The 20284-nt window shown below is 40.5% G+C and overlaps 1 protein-coding gene across 2 annotated transcripts; it reads left to right on the top strand.

Moving 5' to 3' along the window:
- Positions 1 to 7555: 7555 nt before the first annotated feature.
- pprc1 (PPARG related coactivator 1) lies at positions 7556 to 19103 on the top strand. 2 transcript variants are annotated; one of them, XM_036573891.1, is made up of 14 exons: positions 7556 to 7671; positions 10043 to 10174; positions 11176 to 11328; positions 11525 to 11602; positions 11797 to 13729; positions 13824 to 13877; positions 15097 to 15157; positions 15437 to 15504; positions 15975 to 16668; positions 16816 to 17046; positions 17344 to 17422; positions 17539 to 17660; positions 17762 to 17913; positions 18623 to 19103. In XM_036573891.1, the coding sequence occupies exons 1-14, from the start codon at positions 7591 to 7593 to the stop codon at positions 18721 to 18723; spliced, it is 3939 nt and encodes a 1312-aa protein (XP_036429784.1). In that variant the 5' UTR covers positions 7556 to 7590; the 3' UTR covers positions 18724 to 19103. The 2 variants fall into 2 exon arrangements, with proteins under 2 accessions (XP_036429784.1, XP_036429785.1); XM_036573892.1 differs by lacking the exon at positions 7556 to 7671 and adding an exon at positions 9132 to 9628.
- Positions 19104 to 20284: the final 1181 nt, after the last annotated feature.

Below are 20284 nucleotides of genomic sequence, written 5' to 3'. Positions count from 1 at the left end.
TTCAGCCAGTTGCCTCAGCAATATTTTCCATGTAATTACTGAATAATAACCATTAAAATGTAATAATCCTGGGAATTAAAAAGGGAATCAACTGAAATAATGCTACTGTTTGCTACTGTACAGTTGCACTCTTTATTTACACTAAGATACACACAATTGCATTATCATCAGTACTGAAATATAATGTTGTTATTGGTTTGTAAGGTTGTAATAATCATTAGTGCCAGTGACATTACCTGTCATGCCAAAAGAGCATGCAAAACAGTGAGGGAGATAACGTTAGAGCGAGAGATTGCTGATTGGTCAGCATCACTTTGCAGAATAAATAGCTCCATGTGACTCAAAACCAACCCACACCTACTGCTGACGCAACTGAAACTGGTAGATGAAGCAAGGAAGAAGGGTGTGATTTCAATCAGTAATTTCACTTTTTAAATCGGCAAAAACTACCTAAAAGGACCTATGCTGCTAATTTTAAATGGCACAGTATGATCCATGTGTATGGAAATCTAATTTCACAAAGCCTATACCAAAAGAAATACATTTGTTACTTCCATCTATTAATACTAATGACATATACAGGGTTGGGATACAATGGAATACAAGCACTGGGAATATGTATTCAGAATACTGAAATTAAGTATCTGTATTCAGTTCAAGTTTTGTAAAGGCAGTATTCAGAATACAGTTTTTTACATTTTAGGAAAAATACTGAATACATTTTAAAAAATCTTCAAAATAAATCATCAGTGCTTCCTTGTCAGCACACAGTATGGAGCACACGAACTCTTAAGAGGACCTCAATTAACAGCTTCTTCACAAACACTGAAGTTCCTGCTAAAGCCTGAGCAGACCGATAAAACACTGTGAAGAGCCAGTTATTTCCTTTCAGTGTCACTGACCTCTGCTAAAGCCCGAGTAGACTAATAAACCAATGTGATGATCAGTTATTAATCTCAGTGTTACTGAGCTCTGCTAAAGCCTGAGTAGACTGTTAAATCACTGTGAAGAGCCAGTTATTCATTTCATTGTTACTGAGCTCTTTTGAGGGATGATTGAACTAATAATCTACTCAGTAGTGGACATGTTTGTGAGTGATAAGCTTAGCCTTGGTATTGTCCTGGTCTATGGAGATGTGGGAGCAGCAGTGGACTGGAACAGGTGGTGAGAGACAATAAAAGTATTTTATATTTAAATTAAATTATACACAATTTTTCATGAAACGTAGTAACAGAATATCAACAAGATGTACAAAAACTGCTGCGATGGACTGGCGACCTGTCCAGGGTGTTTCCTGCCTTCCGCCCAATGACAGCTGGGATAGGCTCCAGCACCCCACCGCGACCCAGAAGGATAAGCGGTTTAGATGATGTATGTATGTATGTACAAAAACTGCCAACCAGTAACAGTGAGGAACAGTGTAAAGTAAAAAAAAATCTAATTTGCCTTCCCAAAATGTATTATAAATGTATTCTAAATGTATTCTGAATACTTTACTTTTTATGTATTGTTTTTTGTGCTATTCAGTTATCAGCTTACTTCTTCAAAATATCTTTCCCAATTCTGGACATAACCTTACTTAGACTGTTAAGGGGGGGCTTCCATTTTGCAGAAAACCTCTTTAATTGCATTGTTGCTGCCATTTTTTCAACTGTAGCAGTTTTCCACCATCCAGCTCCACTTTACCTTGTCTATGAATTTGGCCAAGTAAACAGAATAGTGTTACTCTGCATATATCCACTAACCAAATGTCTACACAGTCACAACTGTGAGATAAAAAATGAGCTACATAACTATACATATCTATACAACCATCAACACTTTCTGAATCAACTTTAAAACTAAAGCACTAGTAGCACCACTCTTTTTGGTCCTAAATAATAGTTTCTTTCGCCATATCATCATGAGCTGGCTTAGGGGAATTACTGTATCAATCCATCTTTGCGTTTACCAGTTTACACAATTCTTACAAAGGGTTACTCAATTTAACAGCTGACTTAAAAGAAAAGAGGCCACTCTTATCTAACTGCAACACACAAGCACGTGACAGGGATGTATAATTCAGTCACTTCGTTCTAAAATACCCTGACCTTTATTTAAATGTCTGTACATCTGTGAGGATTAGCAGTTAACAGTCAGTTTGTGAGTGCAGTTTCACAAAAAAAAACCTGCTTGTGTCCAGATAAGCGCCAAACAAATCCAACACTGCCACCTTGTGGCTACTTGAATAAATCAAAAGATACCAGTATCCCAGTGCTATGTATTATCAAAACATGCATTATACAAAAGTAGCCTTGTTACTTTAATATGTTATACTGATTTACTTTCATGTTGTGTAGCATACTGTCATCTGGAAATCTAAAAGTAATCAGATACAGAATCAATCAAAATTTATCAGCTGAATTGGAGCAGATAGGCCGAAATGAGCCCTCAAATTTAAAGTGTGAGGCAGAGGTAGGTAGACTTCAAGAGACTCTGCAGCAGACGTATGTGTAAGCAAAAAAAAAGCAATAAAATAACAATCAGTGGCCGAGGGAGAATGAGTTGCAACATGTTAAGGTGCCACCCTAGGGGGCCCTTCTGTAGGCATGGTAACAGTGGAAGGGTCAGCAGAGCCCAATGGACCTTCTCGACAGCCTAAACAGGACGTATCGTCTTATGTCTAAAAGCATTAAATTAATAATTACATAATAAATTCTGGTGCCACTCAGCTGTTACTGCCATTTTTCATATGGTTTTGCGCTGCGGTTGATGGATTGTGGGTGACTGAAGGCCTCAAAGGATACACTAGTTGAATCCTTTGATTTCTCTAAAATGAAGGGAGCATTTTTTAGCCACATGCGATGGACACTACAAAACAGAACAGACTTCAGTGACATAACGGCCAAGAAACGCAGCCTTCCTCAGCTATAGTTAGATGTCACAGCCACCACCAGAGTAGAAATATCTAAGAAAAACCATGTGTAATTAGGTGTCACAGACCCTAGAGTTGGTTTAGGTGTCACTTTTGTGTTGACGTGCCTGGTTAGCATCAGCGCTGTGCTTCACACCTGAAGATAAATAATCTGTGAGGGCAGCAGATGAAGATTTCTAGTAGTGTAGAAATAGTAAAAATGCACACTGCAGATAATGCTTTTACACAGCAAACGTCAGATATACTGCGGCTTAAACTACTGCGATAGCATAGAGAAATCCAGTCGTCGCTAGCTGGTATCTGAATACTGTGATCTTCTCTGACATGGATGTGGTAGGAGTGACAGCAGTGACCTACCGAACCGAGCTGACGTTGTTGAAAAACTAAAGAGTTCAGCACTGTTGTTGGCCACTTGTTTAGCATTTGTAACGGGGTAGCCGAGCGCTCGTCACCAGACAGCTGAAAATAATGTTTTCTTTCTTAAATCATGACTATTACAAAAATTGCAGCGGTGCTTTTCAAGCTGATAAAAACAGCTCAGAAACTTTCTCCAACTCTTCCATGACAGATTAGTGAAATGTTCCACTGTTTGCCGAGTGTTTGTCATGATCAGACCATAAGTGCTGGTTTAAAACCACAGTTAACCACCCAGGAGCAAAATCAGCCTTCAAACGTGAAAGAAATCATGATTTGACATTTATCGCGATATGTATCGATATCGAACGATATGAATTTTGTTTATCGTGATAACGTTTTTGGCCATATCGCCCAGCTCTACTTTAGACCCTTGCATCTGATCCAGAATGAGACAGGAGGACCTTCAGTCCTCTGAAGCACACCCATGTCACTCCTCTGCTGCCTTAACTTCACTTGCTTCCTACATCAGGTTTAAAACCCTGATGCTTGCCTACAAACCCAAACTGGACCAGCTGGCCCCTACCTGAAGGCAACAGTCAAATCCTGCACAAGCACCTCAATTATGGCTTGGCTTGAATTACCAACCCTCAAGATGAGTGAAGGAAAGTATCTAAACTGGTAGAAAGTACACTCATCTCTTCAAAAAGTACTTAAATCCTGAGCACTTAAAACACTATTCTTGACCAGCAGTAACATTCTAAGCATGTAATCAGCCACTAAACAAGAGCGCAGAATACATACATGAATACATTTAAACATGATGCTACAATAACACGAAAGCTATTCTTTCACATGGGTACTTAACAGGGATGCAACAACACAACATATCGTATTACACTGCAGCATATCGTACTGTATCGTTATATTGTGGCTAGTGTGTTAGCTTGGTGCTACACTATAAAGCACTGATTTTGTTTCAAACATTGTTCTTTTGTAATGTTGAATGCTCTAATAAACTGAAAGTGCAAACATTAACATATTAAAGCACTCCTTATTTTTACTACACCCCTAGTAATTACAGCCATAAGATCCAGCCATCTTCATCTTCCTCAGTGGAAATTCTTTAATTCAGATATTCTTAAAGATTGGGTCATCAATTTTGGTCAAAGTTGGCTAAAGCCACATACTTTGAAACTTACAGCCAAATTTTGAAAGAGTCAAACAAATACTAGTCTCTGCCTCAGATGCCCTGCCCACACAGAGGTACCCAGACTATCTGACTTACACAACGTTACACCATCATTAGCTATCTGCACTGTGTTATGCACTTAAGTGCACTGTTTTTCATCAGTCTAATGGGAGACTTTATTTTTCTTGATCAAGCTGAATCCTGGCTAGTAACGAGCTGCAAGCATCTGCCTGTTTTGCACAGTGTGAAAACAATAATTTAGAAAAGTAAAAAAAAAAAATAAAAAATTCAGTAAACTTTCATGCCCTGTGGAAGGGGACGCTGTCATCCTGTAAGAGCCCACTCTCATCAGGATGCGAATATCTCATCATATGAAAAAGATCATCAGTCACAACAGCTTTGTATTGACTTGCAGTAACCTTTCCCTCTAAGGGACTCAGACCATGCCAACAAAATGTCCACATAGCATAAGAGAGCCTCCAGACCCCCTCACTGTAGAGGTCAAGCATTCAGGCCTTGGTGTGTATGGTGCATGCACTCACTTGCGGAGAATATGTTCTGGCCATATCACTTTTTTCCACATCTCTGTAGACTAGCGCTTGTGGTTTTTACCCCACTGAACTCTTAAATGTGCATTCGTCTTTGTAATGAACGGTTTATGCACCACAACCCTACTGTAACATCTCTCTTTATATAGGTGCGGACGGAAGGTTCTTGCTGACAGAGTGTAATGTACTGACATTCTCAGTCACCAGAGTGACAGTTGATCTTCTATTTTTTCTTACATATCGCACCAATGCATGAGCATTATCGACTGTGAGATGTGACCGCCACATATACTATTTACTATCGTAAACCCTATTTACTATTGTTTTTCTTATAAATCTAATAATGTCACTTTAGTCACAATTCCTATTGAAACACTACCCAGTTGAGGACTTTTTGTGACTGAAGCATCTGCCATGTGTGGCCCCATAATAAACCTCTTTTAAAGTCACATGAATCTTTTTCTCTTGGCCTCTTGAAATGCTAAATTGTATCATGCAGTACACCTGTCTGGAAGTATCCTCACTCATGTTTCTCCACTCACTTATTCAGGTTTATCTATCACCTGTATATATCTCAATCTTAAAGAAGACATAGTAAACCAGCTCTTTGCCAACTGACATATAGTCATCTATACCTTTTATAGTTGTTATCTTATTCATACTGAAATCCATGCCCACCAAAGGGAAAGAATTTGACAATGTAAAACCGCAGGTTGCTGTTATCATGAGCTGTGTTTATCTGGTCTATATTTCATATTTATGGAAACTGGCAACAGCTCTCAGGATGAAAACAGTTTGTTTTGTTTACACTAGAGCTAGAATGTGTTATAAAATCATGAGTATGTGCTAGTCATGCATTTTATTAGATTACAATGTTCAATGCAGAATCCTAGGCTGACCAGGTTGGCACATAGCTAACAGACTAGCTCCTTCAATAATATTCAGAAACAGGATTTAAGTGTAAATCTTTACTTTACTGCTCATTGTAAAACTCCAACATACAAAGTAAACTTAATGTCTGTTGAGAAGTTTTAAATGTCTGTTTTAAAGCCAGAGCTGAAATGCTAATGCTAATAATGTGCACAATCACTAGTTTGGTGTTGACATAACATATATAAGAAATTCCACAAGGAAATGAAATAGTACCCAATTATAGGTGGAAGTATGAAGCCAAGATTAGACTTGAGTAAAAGTAAAAAAAGAGTTGACATTTAAACATATTTAAGAATATGAAATTAAAAAGTAATGGTTTAACAGATAAATTAAATTTGACCAAAATTGAATTTGACTTTCCAATGTAATATGTAAGTAGTATGTCTGCAACAACAAAATTTTCCACCCATCTAATCAGCAGTAAATCGGCAGGACCTCCAGTAAATTCCATTAGGCTAACAACGGTTTGGTGGTCCATCCACACTGGGTGGAATGGTCATGTTGAATAATAGTGAAAAAATTATGACTTTCTGGAAAAGTAATTAGTTAGACTAAACAGAATGCACATTTTACAACATGGACAACTCAGTAGATTTAGCTAACTTGTAAAACCAGTAACAAATTGGCAAGTTCTTCTCTATAAGACCAGAGTAGGTGTCAGGTAGGTGTTTGCTATTTGTTTGTTAAGTTCGGTGATAAGCAGAGTAGCAACACTGTAAGTCACAGCACATGCCATGTAACACATAAGGACAAATGTAAAGGGAACAGATCATTATTAAAAGAGGCAGGGAGAAAAGGAGGAACTAATATAACATGATCATTATAATGATCATAATAATAAAAAATCTGCATAATGTTACAATTTTAAAGTACTGCTACTAGATTTTAAGGCTCTAAATGACCTAGAACCTGCTTACCTCAAAGAATGTCTATCTGTGTTCAGCATGTGATCTGCAGATACTGACCTTCTGCAAATACCTTACATAAAATACAGAAAACATGGAGAGACTCTTTCAGTTATTATAAACTGTGGAACTCCACCTTTCATTAGGAAGACAAGCTCAGTGCTCACTTTTAAGAAACATTTAAAAAACCTCTCTTTAACTTAGCGTTTAAATAAAATTCTACAATATTTAAAATTATTTGGTATTTATGTTTTTAATTTGATCTGTCTTATACTTATAGTTTCTTCTATTACTGTTAAGTTATTGTCTGTAAAGCACTTTGAGGTGCCACATGTGCTCCATAAATAAAGATTAATTATTATTATTATTATTATTATTATTATTATTGTTCTAAAGCACAAAAATAGCATTCTGTCAGTTGTTACTTCAATAGACTCAATACGTTTTTATAATAGGAATGAAGAAAAAATAATTACAATCTTTACTGTTGACGTCTTAGACTTAAACTTGGTTAAACTTGGTTAAATTAAACTAAATGAAACCAACCTAAATCCATCGCGCAGCTGATGGACTTTTATCCGTTATCCACACAAACCGTTGCATCGTTTAACTTTTAAACTGGACGGTCTGGAGGCGGGGCTTAAGCGCATGTGTCGTTTTGCCGGGAATGCAAATACCACGTGTCTCGAGCCGGCTGTGAGTCAACGCGGTCTGATTCACATTTTCACATAGTGCAGTTGTAAGATGGCGGCTCGCTGGGGAACAGGCGAGGAGATATTAAACGCCTGTAACATGGAGTATTTCTCAACAGCGACCCTTGACGAGGTGAGAACGACTCGGATTACTTCTTGATTAATTGTGTGCAGAACTTAGAGCCGCTGTCACCTTTCGTTTCTCTCACAATTCAAGATAAACCGGTGGACGTGCATGAGAAAGTGACACGTGGGTTAGGGTGGCGAGATGGCTCTGGCTGTGCTCCGTCCCAGATGTTGTTCAGTTAATGAGATGATTATTTGCAAAGTAGCATGTCTGGAGTATTTAAATTTAGCGAGACTTTCAAACTGATCTGTTCCAGCTGCTTGGTAAACGTGCAGTAGCTTCAAGCTAACTAGTGAGGTAGCCAGCTAGGTTCCCAGTCAACTACTTGCTCGCCAGCATCTGGTTGGAATTTTCCCGTTCCACCTTAAATGGTGCAGCAGTTCCATGCTGGCGTTTGATCATCTCTAAAAGCTGCTGCACCGTTTAAGGTGGAACGAGAAAATTCCAATGAGAAGCTGGCAAATAGGAAAACCAACTTTAGCCTCGTGCCTATGGAGATGATATCATGCTACATAATTCATAGGAACTTTATTATAGTTCTTGTGTCCAGGTTACTGCACGAGTTTTGACCTGCTTGTTTTGATGGTGTTGTGCAGTGGTGGTTTTGTTGTTGGTTTACTGTAGTAGCACTTCACACTCTGACTTACAGATAGTGATCTGTATTCTGGAGTGGAGCTGTGTTGGCTGAGTGTTTGCATGTGTAGCATGAACGTGCCAAGCCCTAAGAAAACAGGCCTGGTGGACAAACGCATAACTTTTGTGCTTTTACGTTCACTGCTTACCAACCCAACTGATACTGGTTGATTCTTCATTTTATTACTATCTGTCCGTCTTTTTCGAGTAAGTAACTATTTTTAAGGCCATCTTGTCTCATCTCACGCCCACGTGGGCTACAGTGAAGCACATTGGGGTGCATTTTGTTTATAATGATAAACCTTGCCTGATCTTTAAAGTTTGAAGCGGGACTAGACAATGTAATTGATTTAAGTATTTTTCTTTTTTAATGGACACCATGAATATTGATCAGCAGATGTTCATAGAGCTGCAGCTATGCTACTTGTGATCACGTTTGGGCAATGAAATGTCTTTACCTGCTTTGTTTTAAGTCTAGTTGTTCTGATTGACTCTGATTTGAAATCAGAAAGCATGTTTTGCGTATTGCCATGAAGTGTACCCCATTTTCTTGACCACACGTCCAACACGTGGTTCCTAAGTGGGTCAGTGGTGCTGGGCTGGTTTTGAAATTCGCGTCTATTTTTGTTGACAGCATGTTTTTCTATGCCGAGTTTATTTCCGCTAGCAACACTGGATACCCCTTTGCTCTGCATGCAGTACATAATTGTGAGATGTGAATGTGTGATACTTTGGGGTACTCGTTCGCTCCGCTGACGCGGTTTGTTGTACTGCGCCACGTGTTTGTGGACCCGGCCGGCGAGCACTTTGCCCAGTAATGCAGTGCGCCACGATGACGCAGCTGGTCTTGCACGCGGATGTAGTCGACTTTCCTCGGTTTTTCTCTTCCCTGTCGCTCTGGACTATTTTAAATATAACTACTTGCATCTTCTCTTCCCGACACGGATACCTGGGTGTATCCAGTTTTATCTCAGTTTAAGAATTAAGCAAATAGACATTTAAACTGTCTCCACCACGTGCTTGTGGTGTTATGGATTAAGCCATGTGAGCGAACTGGGTGGTGTCACGCTTTCGGACAAAGCGTGAAGCTCTGGAAAAGTTTCTTGCCTGGAGATCTCAGTGTAACGTTATACAGCGACACATTTCGCTGACTAACGTTTTGCATGCGTAATAATTCATCTTTAGCTCGAGGTGATCACAGACTGGTTTCACCAGTGATGGCTTCACACGAGCTAAGCTCTGCACATGTGTGCAGGTATTGTGAATGACAACTCTGGCACACCTGGATAAGGGTCAAAACGTAAAATGTACCTGTGACCGATATTGTAATGTAAATATCACTCTTGTATCTAGTTTTGTAGAGTTTGACTGGCTAGAATAAACTTGTTTGTACTAGCAATTTAAATCTTTAGCTTTGTTTTTTCTGCAGATAATCGATAATTGGGAGTAACAATATAATTTAGAGATATTTGTGTATATATATGGCTAACATCTCTAAATGATACAGTGTGTGTGTGTATGTATGTATGTGTGTATGTATGTATATAAGTGTGTGTGTGTGTGTATGTATGTATGTGTATGTATGTATGTGTGTATATATATATACATATATATATATCCCCCACCCCCTTAAACTGTCATTTTTCATTTCTGGTTAAAATGAGCTTTGTCCATATGAAAAATCCCCCTTAAGGCAGGACTTGATTGTTGAGCCAGACTGAACTTGTTCCTCCTGCTCCAACAGGCAGAAATACTCCAGGATGGGTTATGCAGCCTGCAACACCATGGCCTGGACACTGGAGACACACTAGAAGCCTTACAGAGCTGCCTGGACCCATCTATTCTGTCCATTTTTGAGGACTCCCCAGTTGGAGAGGTGAAGACATGCTTTAGTACTTTTATGGAGAATTAATACACAAACAGTTGTCACAACCTAGTTTATGCACTGATTTAACTGAGCATAACACTAGGGGTGCGTTGATACTAATACCGATATCAGACCGATACTGTGCTCGTTTACTCCTTCTCAAAAATTCACAGATACTAACATTCCGATGCCAGCTGACACCGTATGACGTAAGCCTGCTGTACACAGTGAAGGAGGCTCTGCTCACACAAAAGTGTTACTGACTCTGTGACAGTCTGACACAAAGTTATTGGTCACTTTAAACATTTTGCCATAGCAGATTCTGGCCAGGAATATACTGTATGATTTTAGGTGTTTAGCTGTTTTTAAAAAAAAACACACACAGACACAGTGACAGCCACTTCCCCATACGGATGGTGATGTGTAGGCCAGGTAAACGATCCATCTATGCAATTTTATTCTATTTGACTAAATAGAATAGTGAGGTATAAGCATTAATACAGTGGTGTGTTTATTTATTTATTTTTTTTGGACAGTAAAGACCTACCATGTACGTACATCTCCACCCGGCTTTAGCTGCAGTGCACAGTGTTAGCCGTTCTGTTTGCGTGCACAGCCTGTTATTTTGAATGAAAATACTTGGATTTATTTACTTGGAATTATTTGGAATTCTCAGCGACAGAGCTGAAGCATGCAGTGACGTGAGAAGCAAAACTATGAATCGTACCTTACTTACAGCTGTATGGAATCACTTTTCTGACAGTGCCCACACTTTAAGGCATGTTGCACTCATTTACACTAACAATAACTTAGTTCTAAGTAGGTTACTTGACATGGTATTAGACTCGGTATCGGCGAATACTCAGAAAAATATCTACTCGTACTTGGTCTGAAAAAAAATACCTTACCCTCTTTTGGTTTTGCTTGGTAAATATTTTAATCAATCATTCATGTAACAGCAGAGTTAGGCTTAATAACATTTTGCCCTTTTACTCTGTTCTCTTTGAAAGGTTAAAACTGGTGTTGATGAAGAAAGCGAGGCCACACTGCTCACAGCTCTTACTGAAATACTTGACAATGTAGATGATGAGAACCTTTCTCCGTTTGATTCCCTACCTGATGCGGAGCTTTTACAAGGGCAGAAGGGCCATGAGCATGCATCGGTGAGTGTGCAGCTTGGTCTCACGTGGCTTGAATAGTTTTGAAAAAGTCATAAACTACAAGCCTGGCCTCAGCCGGTCCGTCTGTTAATGGTGGTTTCAAGCCGGGTGATGCTCTCAGACATTTGCTATTCCTTGTCGTTCTCTGGATGTGTGGGTGTCAGCTTTAAGAGCTAATGTTATTCTTTGTTTCCTTTAGCTGAGGAAATTCATAAGCCTCTCACGCTCTCCTCCAGAGAAGGAGTCTATGTTGAGTTCAAGGCAATTTCCTGGAAAGGTAGGGAATAAGTCTGTTTTTTTTTTTTTGTTTTTGTTTTTTTTCCCCCCTTCCCTTCCTATATGCCTTGGGTAATGTATTGTATTGCTTTTTAAACATTTCTTACCATTCTGCTGTATCACACTGCAAATCATGTGCCAAGCAGTAACTTGCTTTCAAATATTTAACGTGTGAAACTTTGTGTGTGTGCACAGACACTTCCTTTTACATCTAATGGGTCCCTGCAGAGATGTGATGAGGAACGTGACGATGAAAGTTCTTCCATGCTTGTACAAGATTTGGGTGTATCATCAGTGGATGACCTGGACTGGTGTCTTCCCATATTTTTGGAGCAGGATGGAGAGAGCGTGTCTGTTAATCTCAATGACTTGGTCAAGCGCATCCACCCATACTCCATGACTCTGTGTATGGAGGGAGAGGAGCAACTACTACCTGAAGGAGGAATTGTGCTTGAAGTGATTGATAATGGTGAACATGGAGAACCCATTCTGGCCATCCCAGACCTGAGTGTCCCCCTTTCTCTGCCCAGCGGAGACTCTGCAGAGGGGGAACAGAGAGTCCCTGAGAACAACACTGAAAAGCCCAGTCTTAAGCCAGAGGACATCTCAGCAGAGGGGGTGCGCTCCTCTGAAGTTTCACTTGTCGAGAATGGCATAGTAGAGAATGTGGTAACTAAACAGCCTAAAGAGGAGTCTAAAAAATGTCCTTCAAAAAGGAAAAAGAAACGGAAAACCGATGGAGCCCAACTTGTTGAAGGAAGAGTATTAAGGAGTGCATCCTCTAAAAGGGCAGTGGAAGAGCCTATCAAAGAACCTCAGGAGCATCAAAAGAAGAAGAAAAAGGTGACATTTGCACCTGTCCCTTCTGTGGCTAAGCCTGAGATGTGTAAGGTTGAAAATTCATCAGAGATGAAGACAACCGAGGTTGCAAATGAGATTCCTTCTTTGACTTTAATAACCACCACACCCACAGTTGAGGCCCCACCCAGAGAAGTTTGTACTAAAGTCATAGAGTCAAAGTCATTGTCTGTCCCCGAAGACAAACTAATACCAGTTGCATTACCTCTTGAAAAATGTGGAGAGAGTGAGTCCTCCAAGGAGGAGCCTGTGCTCAGTCCGCTAAGTGAACCTAAACCCAAATCACTCAGTTTACAACAGTACCGTCTTCTTCGTCAACACAAGAAACCACCATCTCCAGAGAAGACTGGAGATAACAGTACTAAATGGCCCTCGCTGCCAGAAACACCCAAGGAGCTTCCTCCAATCCCGTGTCTGCCTGACCCCAACCCCAGAGACCCACGTCGTGCTTCAACTCCTGCGAAGAAGGAGCCTGCTGCTGAAATCATGCCAGCATGGCAGCCAAGAGGCCCCGCAGCACCCCCGACTCCTGAGGCCTTGCTAATTCCGCCAGCATCAATGTTGGCCTCCTCTAGAAAACCAGAGCCTCCTAAATCAGCTCCTCCACCTCCCTCTAAACCTGTAGAAAATTCAGCCTCAGTACAGCCTAGCTCAGTTGTACCCTCAGTACAACCCAGCCCCCCAAAGCTATCCATATCCACCAATGTGCCACAGAACACTATTCCCAGGACGGTTTCTCCCGCTGCTAAGCAGACACCACTTGAAATGCCTGTATCGCTACCGGTTGCTGCTACAAATGGTGCTTCTCAGAGCCTGTATGCGGCCGGGCAGACAAAGTGTTTACAAGATACTCCTGCCACTTCTGCTCAAGTGATCAACGTGATCCCATCAGGTCTCCCCTCTAAGGTCCAGGATATCTCCAAGCCTCAAGCCATGACTGAAATCGCCACTAGAACCACTACAAACGTTCAGACCTCTAATGCTATTACTAATAAACCTAATGCTGCTGTGCCTCTAAAGAGAGTAGCTGAACAGGCTGTGGGAGCTTCTGTGCCTGAACTAGCAAAGCCACCCCTGCCTGCCAATACTACCAGGCCTGCTGTAGGCTCCCAGCGTCATGTTGCACCCATAGCTGCTCAGCCTTTCACGTCTGCTCCTATTCAGGCCAGAATTGTGAAGCTGGCAGAGCAGATGAGGTTGGCTTCAGTTCCAGTTGCTAAAGCAAAGAGCCCTACAGCAGAGCTAATCGAGTCTTTCACTAGTGAAATCGGTAAGTATGCGTCCTGAATGTATTGGATGATATTATTCTCTGTGATGTAATGTTTGCAGTAAACTTATTTGTGGGTGCCTCTTCTCCTTTTCAGGTATTGAAGCTGCTGACCTCACCAGTCTCTTGGAGCAGTTTGAAGAGACTCAGCGTAAGTGTTTATTGTAGTGAACTTTTTTGACGTGTCCAGAGAATTAGGTTAATTACCAAAGTAAAGTAGTTCATTTAAAATGTATGAAGTCTGCAGCGCTTCTGTTTGCTAATGCGTAGTACAGTTTTAATAAATGACTAATATCGATAAAATATTAAATATGAGTATTTCTAATTGTGTTCTTTCTTGTTTTGGTAGTTCAAAGATGATAACTCTAGAATCTAATCTAGCTGAATATGTAGATGTCCTGGTTGGCACAGTGTCAAATTCAAATGTTTCTCATTGCATGGGCCAGTGTAGAAAGGGTGCAGTTATATCAAGAAAAGCTGCTTCTGTATGGTCATTGTACGTTGCCCTGTTCCTTAAGACAAGATCTGGTATGGTTGTGAGGAGGGGGCATGTGCCCCTTTAAGCGAACCTCCTGTATGGCTGGAACAGCTGCTGTGTCCTCATGCTCGCTGAGCTGCTGGAATTCTGCCCTGTTTGCAAATCCATTTTAACTCAGAGTTGGCGGCCTTTGTCTGGGCGGATGTGGCAGCCCATGAGAGTGTATGCGTGCTTGCTCGCTGGCATATAGTCTGCCAGCACTCAGCCACACAGAGGTTTATGACAGGGCGGACTGCTACTTCTTGTCTTGGAGGGGGAAATTAGACTTAATTGGGAAAATCAACAGTCTCAATATTATTTAAAACTGGAGTCCTCCACTCCTTATTGGGAACCCAGTGCTCCGCACAGTTTGAAGCATTTCCTGCCCTAATGCATCCTATTCATCTAATGGTGGGTTTGATGAGTAGCTGGTCAGCTTAATCAGATGTGTTTAAACTGTATAGGGCATTGGGTCACTAAGACTGGAGCTGAGAACCTCTGATTTAATGGGGAATTCCAAAAAACTCTGTTTACAACTGAACAATTCAATTATACAGTCATTCAGAGTGGTTTGATGTTAAACACACCTTTCTAGAGAAACTTACCAAAACAAGATAGAAGCAATAATTTAAGACAGTCTTTTTGGCCTGAAATGCATCCGTTCATGGTGGAGAGGTACGTGCCGGGTGTTGGCACTGAATCTGATGGCACCATTCACAACCAGCCCTTACTGATCATATGTTGAATGAATGTGACTCAACCTTAATTTGCAGGTTTAATTCACTGGTCACAGCCTGATTATGTTTATCCTGCTATGATCCTGGGCATTTATCACCTTCCATTTTCTTTCCAGCCAAAGAGGAGCAGAGTCTGCCGGAGGTCTGTGGTAGAGCAGCCGCTGTAGGAAACTCCAGGTGAGTATGTTCAGTTCAGGATGGAGTACAGGAGTTACCCTACAGCCTTAGTGCTGCTCTCATGCCAAACCCACACTGTGTGTGTGTGTGGTCACATTTGGCTTTTACCAGGACCTGCCGAGAACAGACTAGCCAAAAGAAATGGCTGCTTCGGACTACAGAGGTGGATGACATTTGAAAAAATTCAGTCCAACCTCTGAAATGGCCTACATTTGTAACAAATGGCTGTCACTGTTTTGGTGCTTTATTCTGATGGTATGTTTGTGCCTCACTTTGCAGTGCTGAGCAGCATTCAGAGTCTAAGGCCCTCAAGAAAGCTTCCAGTCCTGACTTGGCTAGCACCGCAGGTAAATAAGTAGTAATATTGTCATATTATCCACCTCTGTTTCCATCTATGCTATTTGACCTGATTGGCTTTACTACAATATCTAAACCACTACCATACCAGACCTTAGGTTAATCTATTTCTTATTTCAGAAGAAATAGTTTGACCATTTTTGGGCATTACTTGATTCTTTGCATAATTTAGCTGACAATTTGATCTTTGACAATTCTGCTGAAAAACAAAATGACAAAATGACAAAACTGCATGCTGTTGGTGCCAGTATGATTTTTCAATAGGTATAGTTGTGAGTAGCTCTTGTGCTGCAAAGTTTGATTAGAAGTGTAATAAGTTTGAGTCTCAGATAACACACAAACACATCAACCTTTTTTTTGTTTTGTTTTGTTTTATTACTTGAGGTATTCTGTAGTTAAAGGAGTTGTAATGGTATGAACCTAAGCAGTCCTTCACTTATTTAATTTCTGTTTTGCATAGGCCTTACACCACCAGCCACACCCCCTCATCAGATGTGGAAGCCCTTGGCCCCAGTTGCATTATTAGGAAAACCAAAGAATTCTGAAGGGCCCAAACCAACTCCAACCAAGGCCATTCAAATAGAGCCCCGGCCCCTTAATTCAGGCAAGCTGCCCAGTAAGCCTCAGGCGTCCGTTACCCTTGGGCCGACCCAGCCATTTTCCCTAGACCATGATTACTGTGTCCTTCCCAAGGAGGCCTCCCAGAAAGAGCTTGGCAGTCGCTGGAATATCAAACAACAATCGAGCATCATGATCAAGTCTATTGAGCTGCCCTCAAACCACAGTGCACCCCAGCAGCGTGATTCCAAGCTTGTTTCAGCCCCTTTTGCTACAGGAAGCATCCAGACAAATCTCAAACCCAGTCAGCCTCCTCTATGTGAGAGTCAGCCCAAAAAGGAGGCCTTGACCAGCACAGTCATGGTGACTCCAGATGCTTCTCCTGATAGGATGGATACTGAGTGCTCTTTGCAGGATGAGAATAACAGTAGACGCCAAAAATTCCAAGGATACTCTGAACGATCTCCCAGCCCATACCATCACAAGAGAGGCCGCTCCCAGAGAACTTACAGAACTCGGATATGTAGTAGCTCTGGATCCAGGTCCAGCAGCTCTGAATCCTCCAGGTCACGTTCACGCTCGCCATCCAGGAAAAGGTTAGCCATGATGCATCATGTAGTAACTTATCTGTTTTAGTAACAGTTATGCTAGAATAACGATGTGAATGATGACATATCAAACTAGCTGCGTCCCTGCGTGCAAAATCAATTAAGCACCACTTTAAAGTTTCTTTGTTCCCACAGGTATAGGTCTGGTCATTCTGGCAGCAGTTCCAGGTCACCATCTAGGTGCCGTTCACGCTCCCGTTCCTACTCCCGGTCACCTTCCCCGCCTCGCCGGCGAAGATATTCTTATTCCAGCTCATGCTCTGGATCCTGGAGCCGCAGCCAATCCAGGTCCCGGTCTCGTTCCTCTTCCCGTTCCCGATCCCGCTCTCCTCCTCACAGACAACAGCACTGGAACACTCACCTTGGGTGAGAATCAGTTCATGCATATATTTTAGGAAAAAAATTCACAATGTGTAAGTTGCCATGGCAGTTTTTGCCAGTTGCTGTTGCAGGCGGTCAAGGAAGGTAGAGGTACAAACACCTGCCTGTTTCCAGGGATTATTTGTAGTAATATGTGTACAAAATGGATGGTGTACAAGTAAAGAGTGTAGGTGCGATGCACTAACCCTGGACATTAGGTTCTCTGTTCATGGCCTTTGGATATTAAGTGACTAAAATAATACAGAACGCAGATTTACTGACCTGTCTTAATTTCTCTGGTAGCCCTTATCAGAGAGCCAACTACCGCTATGATTCAAGAGATGATAATAAGGAAACAAGAAGACTCAAGGAGAAAGCAATTGTGAGTATATGCCCGATTGTAATTGTAGCAGGTTGCTGCCAGTGTACTATAACTGAACATAATTTGGATATTGAATAACCTTTACAGTCTCTAATATGGTTTCATGCTGATTTCAGGAGGAGCGAAGAGTAGTTTACGTTGGACGCATTCATGGGGGTATGACCCGAAAAGAGCTAAGAGAGCGCTTCTTGTACTTCGGAGAGATAGAGGACTGCACTGTGCACTTTAGAGAGCAAGGGTGAGGACGCCAACTATTTGTGTTGGTTTCCAAATAATTGTAAATAATGCAGTTGGTTTTCCTTTCCTTTCAGTTGCAATAATTTAAACTTTATTTTGCAGAGACAACTATGGCTTTGTCACATACTACAGCACAAAGGATGCATTTAATGCAATTGAGAATGGAAGCAAGCTACGACAGCCGAATGAGCTTCCATTTGATCTGTGCTTTGGAGGCAGGAGACAATTTTGCAAGACCAGTTATGCTGATCTAGGTGAGTAAGACTTTTTGCTGTCTCCATCACTGGGAAAACATGAGGTGTGGTTTTCCAGAATGGATTCCATCTGGCTTGTAGTTAAAATTTGGTTTATTTAACATTGTAGAATCCTAAATAAAATTAATCAACATAAAATCCTAAACAAAAAAATCAGTTTGACTAAACCTGGAGAGGTCCAAAATGTCTGACTTGAAGCAATTGTGAAAGAGAATAAACACTAGGATCCTGGAAATATGAACGGTGAAACGGTGAAATTTTTAACTCGGTCATAAAGAGTTCAGGGACAGTTATCCCCTTTCTAAGGCTTCAGGGTGTTAACATTAAAATTTATTTAACATAAACAGTAGCCTACCAAATAGGCCACAGTGTCTGTGAATTGTTTTGTTCTCATATTATCTATGAAATTCATGATAAGTACCCTCATCAATCGAAGCATATCCATTAATTCTGAACAATATAGGGTTAATTGTCCACAAAACAAGACTTTGGATGGTGCTGCCCACAGTCTGTTGTCAAGACAAACAAAAGGAAAGTGTATATACTTGATGAATGGGATTCTTCATAATGTACCTGTACATAAAAAAATTGTTACTTTTTACTTCCATAATTAAGCTTACTGTCTAACTGTAAACCATGCTTGAAAAGCAACGCAAGTCTTCATTCCTCGCCAAAAACCTTACAACCAGTCTCATTTCTTCTCTTTTAGATTCTAATCAGGATTATGATCCAGCTCCTGCAAAGCGTAAGTTTGATGCACTAGACTTTGACACTTTACTTAAGCAGGCTCAGAGAAACTTGAAAAGGTAACGCTGAGAAACGAGGACATCGGAGGAGAGATCATCGATTACCTCAGTGCAACAGGCTAACGCACACACCTTCCAATGCTGCCATTCAGTTAGTGTCATTTTTGGTTGTTTTTCTTTCCCCCCTATTTCTGGTTTTGTTTCTGCAAGCTTACACCTTCTATTGAAGTGAAGATTTGTATGAAAAAAGTAAAAGAAGAAAAAAATAGCATACAATGAAATTATGTAATGAAAAATATGAATTTTTTAAAGGAAGAATTTATTTAAATGCTTGATCTGAAAAAGTAAATGTTAGATACATTTTATCAACTTGGAAGTTGAGTTGAACAAGCTGTAAGTGCTGAGGGATGGATTTACATTGCTGAAAATGTATTTCAACCCAAATAAAACCCTTAAAAGAACTTATTGTGTTATTGTGTATTTTGAAATCCTTGTGTTCTTGCATACATTCCGTACCAGTTTATAGTGTGTCAATGTTGAAGGCAGCCAGGAATCTTCAAAATGTGACAACCCTGAACACTAATGCATTTCACTGACATTCGTCTAGACTAAGAAGGGAATCTAGTGAAATAAGATGCTGTGAAGCATAGATGAAACACATTGTAGACAATGTGACAAATCCCAGTGAATTTACAGATTAGAAAAACACTTCAGTACTGCAATGCAGTACTTCACCTTCACACTTATAACCTAACCGATTCAACTTTTCAGCTGTATTGCACAGTTAGCCAAGTAATGATGTCAGACTATAGGATCGGGGGACTCGCACAACTGCCCAGTGTCATGGGGTAGTCATACTGAGGGGGTAGTCATACTGACTCATTTCAGTCAACAGTAAAGGAAACTGGCATTTTATAAATTTCACATGACTGTCATTTAAACAATCTTAGTAAATAATGAACTTAATTTTGACCTTGAACAAAGCATTAAATACTTTGGCTATTACTTGATCAAGAAAATGCTTAGTCTCACACAACTAATCCTTTCACTGTCTTTACCAATGTGTAAAAAAGGCATATGTGGTTTTAGTGCTTTAGACTACACCATACAGATGGCAAATGTTCAGGCTATGCAGGTACAATTCTGCAAAGCATGATACGTGTATCAAAGGTATGCGATCTGCAAAATCTTGGTTTGATAACATTTTCTCTCTAGAATTTTCTAATTATGTTGATTACTCAATTTGGGGAAACAGCTGGAAAAACTGAGGAAAAATCTAGGAGTCAGAGTTGGAAGCGAGAGTGCAGAGGTGAGCTGAGTGAGCTAGCAGTTAGCCTAAAGCCCTATTTATTGTACTGCATGGCTGTGGCCGACTACAGCCTTTAATAAAGCATGACTTTTGTATAAGCTTTAATAGCAGTACATGCTACAATATATTGCAATATGGCAGTTACCAAATGAAGCATATGAGTGCTGGCTGAAAAAGAAAATGGAGTAAGCTTAGTAGCCTGCTATAATGGAGATATAAAACCATTTTGACTTTTGTAAAGGCAATAATATGCATAAAAACATTTCAACACCTAAAATTTATAATTGAAGATAACTTATGTTTTCTGCATATTTTC

This window comes from Colossoma macropomum, unplaced genomic scaffold (genome assembly GCF_904425465.1).
Source record: "Colossoma macropomum unplaced genomic scaffold, Colossoma_macropomum, whole genome shotgun sequence".
Lineage (NCBI taxonomy): Eukaryota > Metazoa > Chordata > Actinopteri > Characiformes > Serrasalmidae > Colossoma > Colossoma macropomum.
The sequence above is the reverse complement of the archived record's forward strand: the minus strand, read 5'-3'. Positions and strand labels throughout refer to the sequence as shown.